Source organism: Pseudonaja textilis, chromosome Z, assembly GCF_049901715.1.
Source record: "Pseudonaja textilis isolate UNSWEBS1 chromosome Z, rPseTex1.2, whole genome shotgun sequence".
NCBI classification, from domain to species: Eukaryota; Metazoa; Chordata; class Lepidosauria; order Squamata; family Elapidae; genus Pseudonaja; species Pseudonaja textilis.
This window is the reverse complement of record NC_142008.1, coordinates 39,533,854-39,546,997: the sequence shown is the minus strand read 5'-3', so window position 1 is coordinate 39,546,997 and position 13,144 is coordinate 39,533,854. Positions and strand designations below refer to the sequence as shown.

Below are 13,144 nucleotides of genomic sequence, written 5' to 3'. Positions count from 1 at the left end.
GTGGTAATTAAGTGGTAAAAACTGAACAAATGGTAGTTATCACTGGAAAAGAACGTGCTTGAAAATTTGTTCTAGTTTGGTTAAATTTAAAAAGAGACATTAGTAGTAAAGCTGAGAACTCAAAAAACTTTATTTATATTTCATACCTCCTAATCATCCACGTCCCCTAGAAAGGGGCTTTGAGTGTGTCAATAACATTAAGCATTAAAAACAACTTTTTATCCACCTTCATTATTTTTTTAATAAATTAGTCAATGTGGCAAACATACATAATACTCTTTCTTTCTATTTTCCCCACAATAAACAATTTTTTGAGGTGAACTAAGAGAAAGTGATGCCACAAACCACTCACTTTCAGCCAACAGCGTCAAGCTTGGGCAGTGAGCTGGTCATTTAATTCCTATCACAATGGCTCAACACTAAATTGGTTTTTAAAAGGCAGATCTTGCACTTGTGGGAAAACACTCCTTTAAAAAATTCCCTTATGCATCATTTAACAATATTTAGTTTACTAGGAACAAGAGGAGGTAAGAAATGAATAGCATAAGAATATTCCCATGTACTTGCACCAAATGTTACAGTTGCCAATGCATAGTAATTTTTCCCGTAATATTGGTATCGCTGCTTTTATAGGTTTATGACTGATGCTGCTCGTCGGGAACAGGAATCTCTCAAAAAGAAAATCCAACCTAAACTGTCCTTGACCTTATCAAGCTCAGTGTCCCGTGGGAATGTATCTACTCCTCCACGTCACAGCAGTGGAAGCCTTACTCCACCCGTCACACCTCCAATCACCCCCTCCTCCTCATTTCGTAGTAGCACACCCACAGGTAAGATAAAATGGATTTGATGGTTGTGGTACAAGCTTTAAAAGAAAAGCACCAAAAAATAGCAAATGAATCACAGTAAAGTTAGACCGCAAAAAGAATCAGCAATAGTAAATAAATGATAAATAAATTTAATTTTTTCTTCAGAAATAAATCTCATATGTATTATGGATTGGCTTTCTTTGCTGATGCAAAGTTGGTTTTTTATAGGCGTGATCTCTTTTTCAGATCATGTTGTCTTTTTATCTGTTTATTGCAGATGAAGAGGAAACTTATTATTGGCGATAAGGGGAAACAAGAACAAGTGTTGTTTCCTGAAAATAAATTAAGAAATTAAACAGGGAACTATCACAACCCTGTAGCAACAAAAGTAATGCATGAAATATGGGCTGAATATTTGTGAGTGTGTGAAAACAAATTGATATTCTCACTATAATGAGAGTAAGATGTTTTGTTAACTTTTTGTGAAATTAAGCAAAAATGATCCTATGTCACTTCTTCCTGTTTCAGAACCAATTATTCAACTAATATAGTGAAGGCCTGTGTCAGAAAAAAGTTTTAAACAGGCAAATCAATTTTAATATTCAAAAAATGTCTGAAAGGTTCACAATATGGATGTTACCTCAAAGAAGGCTCATTGCACAAGAGATCACAAGATGAAGTACTACCGCTAAATCTCTACCAAGTGTGTAGTACTTTCATAGGAGCCCTAGTACCACTATCCGTAAATAGTTTTGTATATATTATATGTATGTGGGCATGTGTGTACAATTTAAAACAGATTTTTGACTGTTCACAACATGAGAAACAATAATAACAATAAATGTAAAAGGTCAACAGTCAAAATCCACATATATCTATTATATTCTACTGGTAGATTACTGAGGTATATTCTAGATGACTGAATCAGACACTGAACACCCATTAGGAAATCTTGTTAATCTTAAGTTTCTTCTATGCAGGGTAGACGGAAAATATCCCTGTGTAATTCAGCTTATCTTTCTCCGACAGTCATAGATTCATTAAGAAGCAACTTTCTAAAGTAGTTTAGAGACAAAGCAGAACCCAATATGTCCCTTTAAAAGTGCAGATTTGCAGCATATAGAAAGTTTTATCTCTCTCACACACACCCAGAACCCTCATACACACTGGAAATTGCTCTTTTATTGTCTCTGTAGAGAGTGTCTGATCAGAGCAAACTTGTGTGTGATCCTAGTTCTTTTCTTAATCTGGAAAGAAATTCTGAGGAACCAATCCATTCAGAGAGGCTGCTATTTTCACCACGATTATTAGCTCTACTGTTTCAAAGCGGTCTTCAGTTCACCTTTGCTTCCCTAGAAATCATATACAGTTAGAATTTAATTGCCATTGTGCATCTAAAAGCTTAAATGTTTACCATAAATTATCATGATCAGAAATGCAATAACCAGGGGTTTTTTCCCTAATTCGTTCATCATATGTGTGACTTTGATCCTCTCAATTTGTCATTCATAATTCCTCGGCCACCTGCCCCTCCCCAATACCATGTTTTAGTCATTTACTAATAATTGTTTTTATTGGAAACAATTGGGTCATAAGCCTGGATAACACAGCTCCAGAACAAACCTAAATGCGTTCCTTTCCACACTGGTGTTGAATGCCTTTCTTTGACTAAAGAGTTGATATGTATTTTGGAGATACAGTATGATAAATATGCCTGCATTCTGCAATTTATCTAGCAAGCTCAGAAAGATGGGTAGTAGTCTTTTACTGTGACCTTGTTAAAGTCTTTGTAATTGTGGACATTGGGACCTCATTACTTGGGTTCAGAAAAGCCATCTCTTGCTTCTTAAGAACAGAAAAAGAAAGTACTGAAGTGGGTGAGTTAGAAGGTCCAAAAAAATCTTTTCTTCAAACTAAAATCCAAATACTGCTTTAAGAACAACAGTTTCTTTGCTGACATCAGACTTGTTTGCTACAAGATGGGTAGCAAATAAATTAGATAGATAGATAGATAGATAGATAGATAGATAGATAGATAGATAGATAGATAGATAGATAGATAGGTAGGTAGGTAGGTAGGTAGGTAGGTAGGTAGGTAGATAGATAGATAGATAGATAGATAGATAGATAGATAGATAGATAGATAGATAGATAGATAGATAGATAATCAGTTATTGCCTCTTAGTTAGAATTTTGGTCCCTGGTATTACCGCAGCCACAAATCTTAGGTGAAAGGGGTACTAAAGCCTTCTCTTCCACCAAAACATCTGCAAAGTTCATGTATTTGGCAGGCCACCATACCACCTTCCTTGAGGGCTTTTGGCCAGTTGCTGCAAAAAAGTTGCCACTTGCACCTGGTGCAAGTGGGCGTAGGGAGACATAGAACCCTGTCTCCCAATCTGTTGCAAGATCAGTAAGCCTCAACTTTCAACCCCAAGGATTTGAAAAGTTTGTGCCATGCAGAGGGAGAATATGCTTGGTATGTTTTCCAGCTTCAATGGTCGACTGCTTGATGGGGTAGTGGCACTCTAGACTGCATGACCTGCTCTTTAGAGGGGATAGAAGGGGTACTTTGGTCAAAAGTAGTAACCTCAAGAGTGGCACTCTAGACTGCATGATGGGACTTGCTCTTTAGAGGGGATAGAAGGGGTACTTGGGTCAATAGTAGTAACCTCAAGAGGGATCTTGCAGTCCCTCTTGGATAATCATTTAAATATGAGCCAGCAGTGTGCTGCAGCTGCCAAAAAAAGCCAACACAGTCCTAGGCTGCATTGACAGATAGAGAGACAAGAGAAAAGCAAAATAATGTGAATTGTTAGTACCACTGTAATGCCCTAGTAAGACCACACTTGGACTATTACATCTAGTTTTGGTTGTCCCAATATGTTGAGACTCTAGTCAAAGTGCAGGGAAGAGCAACAAAATTGATTAGGGTAATGAAAGCTAAATCACATGAAAAACAAATTGCAGGAACTGGATATGTCTAGTTTAATGAAAAAAGCACCGTGGTTGACATGATAGCAGTGTTGCAATATCTAAGGGGCTGCCATAAAGAAGAGGGGAGCAACCTATTCTTCAAGGCACCTGAAGGCAGGACAAGAAGCAATGGATGGAAACTAATCAAGAAGAGAAGCAACCTAGAACTAAGGAGAAATTTCCTGACAGTTGGAACAATTAGTCAGTGGAACGACTTGCCTCCAGAAGTTGTGAATGCTCCAACTCTGAGATTTTTAAGAAGAAACTGGGCAACAATTTTTCTGAAATCATATAGGGCACGGCTGTCAAACTCCGGGCCCCTGGGCTGGATGAGTCACATGCTGGCCATGCCCACACCCAGTTTAGCAAAGGGGAAGAAAGTCCTGCTACGTCTTGAGACACCATCATGACGATGTATGTCTGACTCCCCTGATATAGGGTCTTGTGCCTAAGCAGGGGGTTAGACTAGAAGATCTCCAATGTCCCTTCCAACTCGGTTATTCTGCATGGATTTTCCCTCTCCCATATGAGCTATGGAAGTATAGATGTGGGAGAGCTGATGCAGTGAAACTTAGGACTGGGCTCATTGGATTGTACTAGTTCTGCCTGCTTTTTTTCCTAATGAGGTCTATGAGTGCACAAAATTGGTACAACTGTTCCAGATTCTGTGGCATTTCTTTTCTAACCAATCAGTCCAGATGTTGGTGTGCATGCCCTACCTGACCTTGTCTATTGGGCTGGTTCATTCCAATCCACATCTGCTGCCAAGAACTTGAAATTGATAATGTAAAGCCTTACCCTTCAGTTGCCTTGTCTGAACTGTCGAATCTCATGCCTGGCTGTTACGATTTGTATCAGGTCTCCAAAATACCCCCTAAATCTTTTCATAAATTTCTGGTAATTGTCCATGACTGGGTTGTTTTCTTCTATGATTACAGTATCCATTTAGTCACTGATTCCTTTAACAAGCTTATCATGAAGTACAATCTGTAGGGATTCTATAGCTCAGTTTCCAATATACAACTCATACTGAGCAATGGAGGTTCTCATCTTGCCCATTTCTCCCCTAAATCTCTCTGCAAACCACCATAGCAACACAGCAAAACTGGCTGCACAGCTGGAACTAACTACTCAGGGTATTGAAGCAATCAGCACCTCTGGTAATGGAAAATTCTGAACCTTCTCCTGGAGTAACTGAAGCATCATAGCCACTGAGTTACTCACTAGCAGTAAGAAGTAGGAGTCTGGGAGATTGTTGTCAGATGCAAGCAAACAGATCCACACATGAAAGTTTCAAGTTTATTACCTTATTGTATATTATCTGTAGTACAAGAATCTCACCAGACTAGTCCCCTCCTTTAAAAACAGGTAAGAATTTAGATGGGATTCAACAGAATCTCAACAGTGCTCAAAATCACAGGTTAATAAATTTTATTAAGGGAAGTTGTAAAGAATATTCAAAAGATATCTTCATATAACTCAACAGTATAGAAGCAAAAATTTATTTTCACAGATTTAATAATATACATATAGACAACTAGACAAACACTTTAGTCATTTTTCTTTAGGCAATTAAATGACTATTCCATGGGCATAGAAAGAATTAATTTTCAATCTAGCAGATATTGAAATATTCTTAGCACCAGGCTACATTGATTTGCATATATATTCAAAACTTCTTTAATTTTATTTTTAATTTTTAATTTAACTCTTCTGAGAGACTAAAAAAAGAGCAAATCTAAATTTTTTAGCTATGAAGAATTTATAGTTAAATTATATATCCACCAAGTTAAATTGCCCTTCGTATTTTGCATTTTCTATTTACCAAAATTGAATTTAGCTGGAAAATATTATATCCTAATGTAGTATTGTATCATCTGAAATTCAGCTTCAAATGACATAACTTCATAGACACATATAATTCTCATATATAATTCACATATATAATTCTCTTTGCAACAACACAAAATGATTTATTTTTGCCTTTTCTAATTATGTTTTTTTAATGCATTTATTTTAGGAAACCTGGTTCTAGAAATGTAATTACTGTATTTTTCACTCTGTAAAATGCAATCCCTGTGCATCTTATGGAAAAATATGGCTGTGGCGGCAGGGTCCTTTTACAGGACCGAACCCTACCTCTTCTGTCTTTGTCATTGCCCATTTTCTTCCTCTAAACCTAGGTGCATCTTATGGTCAGGTGCGTCTTATAGTGCAAAAAAATACGGTAGCTTTGTCTATATTTCAGCAAAGTTGCATAGCTTTTAGAGAGAATTTGGATTGAATTTAAGATCCTGTACAAAAATCCTTAACCAAAAGTTTAATATTACCTTCTGTATTCTGAATTTCTATATTTATCAAAACACACTTTTCAATATTTATTTTCAAAAAATGTTCATTCTGTTGGGGTTTTTTTAATAGTATTGTGTCACTTTCTCCCATTTACTCTATTTCATACAATGTGCATAACGTTGGTGCTTTCAGAAATCAATGTATTTTAACAGCTTGTACTTCTTGTATTAAAAAAAAAAGATTCCAAGGCACCCTTACCATATTTCACAATATATATAGATCTTTATTTTAAAGCCACCTTGCCTACTTGTGTGGTAAGGTGTAAATGGCAGGAGCCCACCCTGATAGCAGAAATGGAATATCAAGTCTGGCGAGACACATCTAAAACAACTCATGAATCACTTAACTTGAAAGGGAGTTGCCAGGTCACATTTCTAAGATTACTCCCTTTTAAATGGTGTAGACCTCTGCAGTGCCATTTCTGACCTAGGAAGTATTAAAAGACTTATATTCCACATAAAAGTAGCTGATTTAAGCATATACCCATCAGAGAGCGTTTTTTTAAAAAATACACAAACACAGATTGGTTGTCTCCATGGCTATTCCACACATATCTGATCAATATGCCATCCTAGCTGTTAGTATGAATATTTTTAAAGCAGTTTAATGAAATCAGTACTGGAAGATTTTATTTTTTTTAGAATAATGTGAAAGTTAAAGCACAAATAAAAGAACAGCAATAGTACATGAAAAGAAAAGAAGCCCTGGAACATTTTTGGAGAAAAATTAGTGTAAGAGCAAAGGGCAGCAGCTGAGCACTTCTCAACAGAATGTTTTCATCATATCGCGATCTCTGATATTTTAGATGACAAATGATAGATGTGAAAAAAGAATCAGGCTAAATGTTTCTTTAAAGACAAACAATGGAATCTGATTTTTTAGTCAAGTTCATTCTTAGTTTCTTATCTGGAAAAATTACAAGATATAATCTGTGGTAGATTTCTGAGAACATTCTGGACTTTAAGGTAAAAAATTTCAATTTGTTTCTCCAACTTTTATTTATTTTCTCTTCTTCATATTGTTTTCCCTCACTTTACTCAAAATATAATATTCAAAATACAACAATAATATACTTCATTTACAGAATCAATGCTTAAAAATTCAGAAACCTCCTGAATTTTTAGAACATTGTTTAAGCTGCTTTTGAAAACAAATACTTATGTTAATTTAGCTCACCAAATTGGATATTCTTCAGAACAATTTTTTTCAACAGTAAGAAAGTAGTAGCGTGATTTCCCATTAAGTAGTTATTTAAAATTGCGTGTTTGCCTGGAGGTAGGATAGTGCTGCTTGCATAGGTAAAATGGTTAAAATGATGAAGTTTGAATTAATAAAATTGTACTGAAGAGTTTATTCTCATGAAGCTGTCAATCAAGACCGTCTTGATTGCCATTATTTGCCTATTATATGCACTCTATATATTGCATATATTCATTAAAAGGAATGCTTTTTCAAAATGAATGTGTGATTAATCAGTGAATGAAACAAACACATTGCCCTTTTAATTTCAAAATGTAAAACAGAGAACATACTTTTGTAGATCAAAGAACATTGACTTTTCCCTCGATTCATGCTGAAAATAGATGTCAATGTGTGCTCCTTTGCAAAATCCAAGAAAAGAAATACTCAGACTCCATGGCTCAGAGCAAAGTTCTTCTTTTACTGGAAGATGAAAAGGAAGCTACAAATGGAATTCCGAAAGTGAGAATTTGGCGCGCAGATCACACATACAAAGAAATGGAATTGTTCCCACCCCCCAAAGTCCAGAAGTCTCTGCCAATTAAAAGTTCTGAATATGATCATGTGAGCATCTTCAGGTGGTGATGAGGCCTCTGTCCGTTGACCTTGACATATTTTGATAAGACTTCGCAGCTGCGCAAAAAAGGATAGAGGCTAGCAAGGAAATGGAAAGTTGGAAAGAAGAAATCCCCCCCCCCCTTCTTCTGCCCACAGTAAAAGAATGCAAAACACCTCCAGCTCTCTTCCCCCCCACAATTACCCCTCCCCCCGTTGCTAATGACAGCCGAAAGAAATAAGCCTAGCAGTAGAGATACTAAGGGAGAAATAAAGGATAGTTGTTTGGGTACCGAAGAGATCTTGAGGCTGACATTCGGACCCCCTAGAAAAAGGACATCAGTCCCTGTAAGAGAGAATAAAAAGATATGTTAAGCATTGCATACATTCTTATGGTTTATCAGGATACTTAGTATGAAATTTCTTTAGCAGGTCAGGAGCCCTAACGTCTTTTTCGTTCACCCACTCAGCATGAGAGGGGGAAAAATGTTTCCAGGCTACAAGATATTGTAGTCGACCCCTCCATTTCGAGAGTCTAAAATCTCTTTAATCTCAAAATGTTGTTCACCCTCAATCAACAATGGGACGGGGGGATCAGTCTGGGTCGGTCTCAATGTACAGGTGTGTTCGGGTTTTAGCAGGCTGACATGGAAAACAGGATGAATGCGACGAAGAGTCTTTGGTAGCGTCAATTGTACCGTCACGGGATTCACAATTCGCTCAATAGGGAAAGGCCCCACATACTTAGGACCTAACTTCTTTGATTTCTGAGTGGTTTGCAGATACTTGGTTGAGAGGAATACTTTGTCGCCTACTCGATACGACTGTTGTGGGGCTCTCTTCTTGTCTGCAAACTTCTTATGGGATTGATGCGCTTCGTCCAGAGCTTTACGAGCGACTGGCCAATTGAGTTGTAGTTGAGATATCCAGTCATCCAATGACTGGATATTGGGTTTCTCGCGAGGAAGTTCAGGTATGGGTACAAAATCTTGTCCCGTGGCCACTTTGAAAGGGGTAAAACCAGTGCTGCTGTGAACGGAGTTGTTATACGCTACTTCTGCAAAAGGTAGCAGATCCACCCAGTTGTCCTGCTGATAATTTATGTAACACCGGAGATATTGCTCTAACACCCCGTTAGTCCTCTTGCAGGCCCCATTAGTTTGGGGGTGGTGGGCGGAGCTTAAACCTTGGGTGGAGCCTATTAACTTCAAAAATTCCCTCCAGAAGTTCGAGGTAAATTGAACTCCTCGATCTGATATTATACGTTCAGGAACACCATGCAGTCTGTAGACGTGTATAATGAACAGTTTGGCTAATGACTTCGCCGAGGGAATCTTGGTGCAAGGTATGAAATGTGCCTGTTTGGAAAACAAGTCGGTCACCACCCAGATCACCGTGTGCCCAGCACTCTCAGGTAAATCTACTATAAAGTCCATAGAGATTTCCTTCCAAGGGGCAGTTGGCCTGGCCACATTCTGTAACAGACCTGGTGGCTTACCGGGAGGTCTCTTAGCTGAGGCGCAAACTGGGCAACTTGCTACATAAGTTTCAATGTCTTTTTTCAAGGAGGGCCACCAGAACTGCCGTTTCACCAGGTGTAAGGTCACGAAACCAAAGTGACCCGCCGCCTTGGAATCATGAGTTTGTTGTAATACTTGGCTCCTCAATGTTTTTGGTACATACAGCTTCGTTCCCATCCAGGCTAACCCCTCTCTAACGGTGCAGTTATTTGCATTTGCCTGGAACCATTCATCTGTTTTGAAAGCTTCTTTAAATCGTTCGATCAAATCATTGGACAGATCTGCCTCTTGCTTCTTCTTTTGTGCTCTGGTGACCACTGGTGCTGCCAGCTGTGTGGTGGGCACGATCGGACTTATCACTTCTTTTCGAACACTGTTGTATTGTGGCATCCTGGATAAAGCATCCGCCATAAAATTCTTTCCTCCTGGGATGTACTTCAGAGAAAAATTGAATCGTTTGAAGTACTGGGCCCACCTAACTTGCTTAGGAGATAGTCTCCGAGGCGTTTTTAGGGCCTCCAGATTTTTATGATCAGTCCAGACCTCAAATGGGTGCCTCGCGCCTTCCAGAAAATGCCTCCAGGTCATTAGGGCCCAGCAGACTGCAAAAGCTTCTTTCTCCCAGACAGCCCATCTACATTCAGTGTCAGTTAATTTACGGGATGTGTAGGCACACGGTTGTAGTGTCCCCTTCTCGTTTAACTGAAGTAAGACCGCTCCTACCGCTACATCACTTGCATCAGCTTGGATCACGAAGGGGACATCCATGTCCGGATGCTTTAGCACTGGCTCGGCAGCAAATAGTCTTTTTAGCTTCTCAAAAGCGGCTTGGCACTCCATAGACCAATTCAACGGCTGGCTGGGCTTTGGCTTCGCTTCCCCCTTTGTTTTTAGGAGGTTGGTGATAGGCATGGCTATTTTAGCAAAGCATGGGATGAATTGCCGGTAAAAGTTGGCAAATCCAAGGAAACTTTGAAGTTGTTTTCGGGTTCTTGGTGGGGCCCACTCCAATACGGCTCGTACCTTCTCTGGGTCCATCTCAAGACCCTCGGGTGAGATACGATATCCCAGGTAGTCAATCTTTTCTTGATGGAACTCACATTTGGACAATTTGGCATACAATTTGGCAGCGCGCAGTTTGTGCAGCACGGACCGTACCAGTTTCACATGTTGGTCTCTGGCCTCCGAGTAGATAAGGATATCGTCCAGGTAGACCAAAACCCCCTTGTATAAATGTTCGTGGAGCACTTGGTTGATCAATTGCATGAAGACAGCTGGTGCCCCCTGTAGGCCAAATGGGAGAACATTGAATTGGAAGCAACCTATTGGGCAGTTGAATGCAGTTTTCCACTCGCCTCCTCTTTAATTCGGATTGGTAATAGGCCTCCCTCAAGTCCAGTTTCGTGAAGATCTTCCCTTGGCCAGGTGAGCTAACATGTCCTTCATTAGAGGGAGGGGGGTATACATTTTCCACGGATACCGCGTTCAAATTTCGGTAGTCCACCACCAAGCGCTTGGAGCCATCTTTCTTCTCGCGGAACATCACAGGGGCCGCCACTCGAGGTTTGGCAGGTTGGATGAACCCTCGTTTCAAGTTCTTGTCGATAAACGATCTCAATTCCTCTAACTCCTTTGGGGCCATTGAATACATCTTTGGTTTCGGTAGTGTCACCCCCGGTAGAAATTCAATGCTGCAATCAGTTGACCGATGGGGAGGGAGCTCATCGGAGGCCTCTTCGCTAAAAACCTCTCTTAGGTCCCAGTACTCTTTTGGGATTTTCTCCACCCCTTCTATGCGCTTGGCCCCTGTGGAAGCTGTCTCAGCAGGGGTTTGGGGCTTCGGATGGGGATTCTCCCCCGGTTCCAGGGGGGGTTGCTCCTCCCTTCCTGGAGGTTGGTCAGTACGAATCCGTATCCACCCTTTTCTCCAGTTCACTTGGGGATTCCATTTCCGAAGCCAGGGCAATCCCAAGATTAGGGACTGTTCCATCCCGGGAGCCACAATAAAGCACAAGGTCTCGCTGTGGGTTCCCATGGTCATCTCTAAGGGCTCCGTTATGAACCGTGCAGGGCAACCTCCCACTTCAGACCCATCCAATTGGTAAAAGGATATGGGCGTTCTCAAATTTCTCAGTCCAATGCCCATGCCCTTAACTACTTTCATGTTGATTAGGCACCTTGTGCACTCCGAGTCCAATAAGGGCAGCATTTCCCCCTCGGTACCCGAGGTGGGCACCCTTAATTTAATTGGAATGGTAAGGGGGCCCCGGTTAGGACTTACCGAGACGTCGTCTTCCGAGTCGGTCTCACTCTCGTTGGGAGGAGTCGGGGTCCCAGCTCTTTTTCCGCTGGGGGAGTGACTTCTACAACCTCCCCTATCGTTAGCCCGGTTTCGCGAGGCCTGGTTGGGGAGGATTCGGCTTCCTTCCAGGACCCCGTCCTTTTTTGGATCTGGTTTGACTCGACAATCCGCAATTCGGTGGCCTTCCTTCCCACAACGGAAACAGGCAGTGGATTTGGCCCTTGTCATCACCCCTCCTTCCGGGCTTAGGGATCTCTCGGGCCGGGAGGGAGCAGGGTGCTCCATGCGGGGCCTCCTCTGCGTCTACTTCGGGCTAGATCTATTTCCACCTCTTCCGCTAACAGGTACCACAACTGCAAGTCATGGGGATCCCTTCTGGAGATGCACATGTGGTATACCTCTTCATTTAGGCCATCTTTGTAGGCTTCTATTAGAGCTTCCTGGGACCAGCCTCGAATGCGATATGCCAGCTGTCTGAACTCTTGGGTGTAGTCAGCAACTGGATCTTCCCCTTGAGTTATGGTTTTCATCCTGATCCTGGCCCTTCTTTCTCTCCAGAGGGTCTTCAAACCTCCTCCTCAAGGCAGTCATAAAAACATCAAGGCTTCGCAGTTGGGGGGAGTTATCATTATACAGAGTCACCACCCAGTCAGCTGCCATCCCCTCCAGGGTTCTGGTAACACATCTTACTTTGGCTGCTTCAGAGGTGAACTCCCTTTCATATTCTGCCATATAGCTTCCAACCTGCACCAGGAAAAACCCCAAATCCTTGGAATTTCCTCCAAACTTCACATCTAAGGAGGGCAGGTGGCGTCTTCTAGGCATTACCCCGCTGCTGGGGCTCCCAGACGGGGCTGGTAGTTGCGCCGGCGTGGGATGGGCCAGGGGGTGGTGGCAGCCCGACTTCCCCAGGCTGAACTCGCTCTCTCTTCCCCTCATATGTTGGAGCCCTGCCGGGTTTCTCAGAAGCATCCTTAAAGCTTTTCCCGGCTTGATCCAGCCTGCATTCCATCTCCTCCCCCCCCCTGCCACAGCCGTTCCCTCGCACCTCTTCGACTTACAGTGATTCCAGGAGGGGGGGGTCTTCCGGATTTTTCCATCCAACTCCTAACGACCATCTGGGCATCTCGGCTGGAGTTTCTTCCAGTGTAAGGTCAGCTAACAAATCGGTGGCTGGCATCTCTGGTAACAGCATTTGCTGCCCCCCTACAGCTCCCTGCTCATCCTCCTCGCCGGCTGGAGATGACATGATGTGAAAACCCCTCGGAAGAAAAATTGGTGTTTTCTCCGGTGGGCTGATGGGACTTCGAATAATGTCAATGTGTGCTCCTTTCAAAATCCAAGAAAGAAATACTCAGACTCCATGGCTCAGAGCAAAGTTCTTCTTTTAC

General features: G+C 41.4%; 1 protein-coding gene across 1 annotated transcript in view; it reads left to right on the top strand.

Annotated features, from left to right (window-relative positions):
- Window positions 1-13,144, top strand: part of JAZF1 (JAZF zinc finger 1) — a 137,210-nt gene that overhangs the window by 101,192 nt on the left and 22,874 nt on the right. Inside the window, exon 3 of the mRNA XM_026708273.2 lies at window positions 634-830. Coding sequence (XP_026564058.2) covers window positions 634-830 — 197 coding nt within the window. The remainder of the gene's footprint in view (window positions 1-633; window positions 831-13,144) is intronic.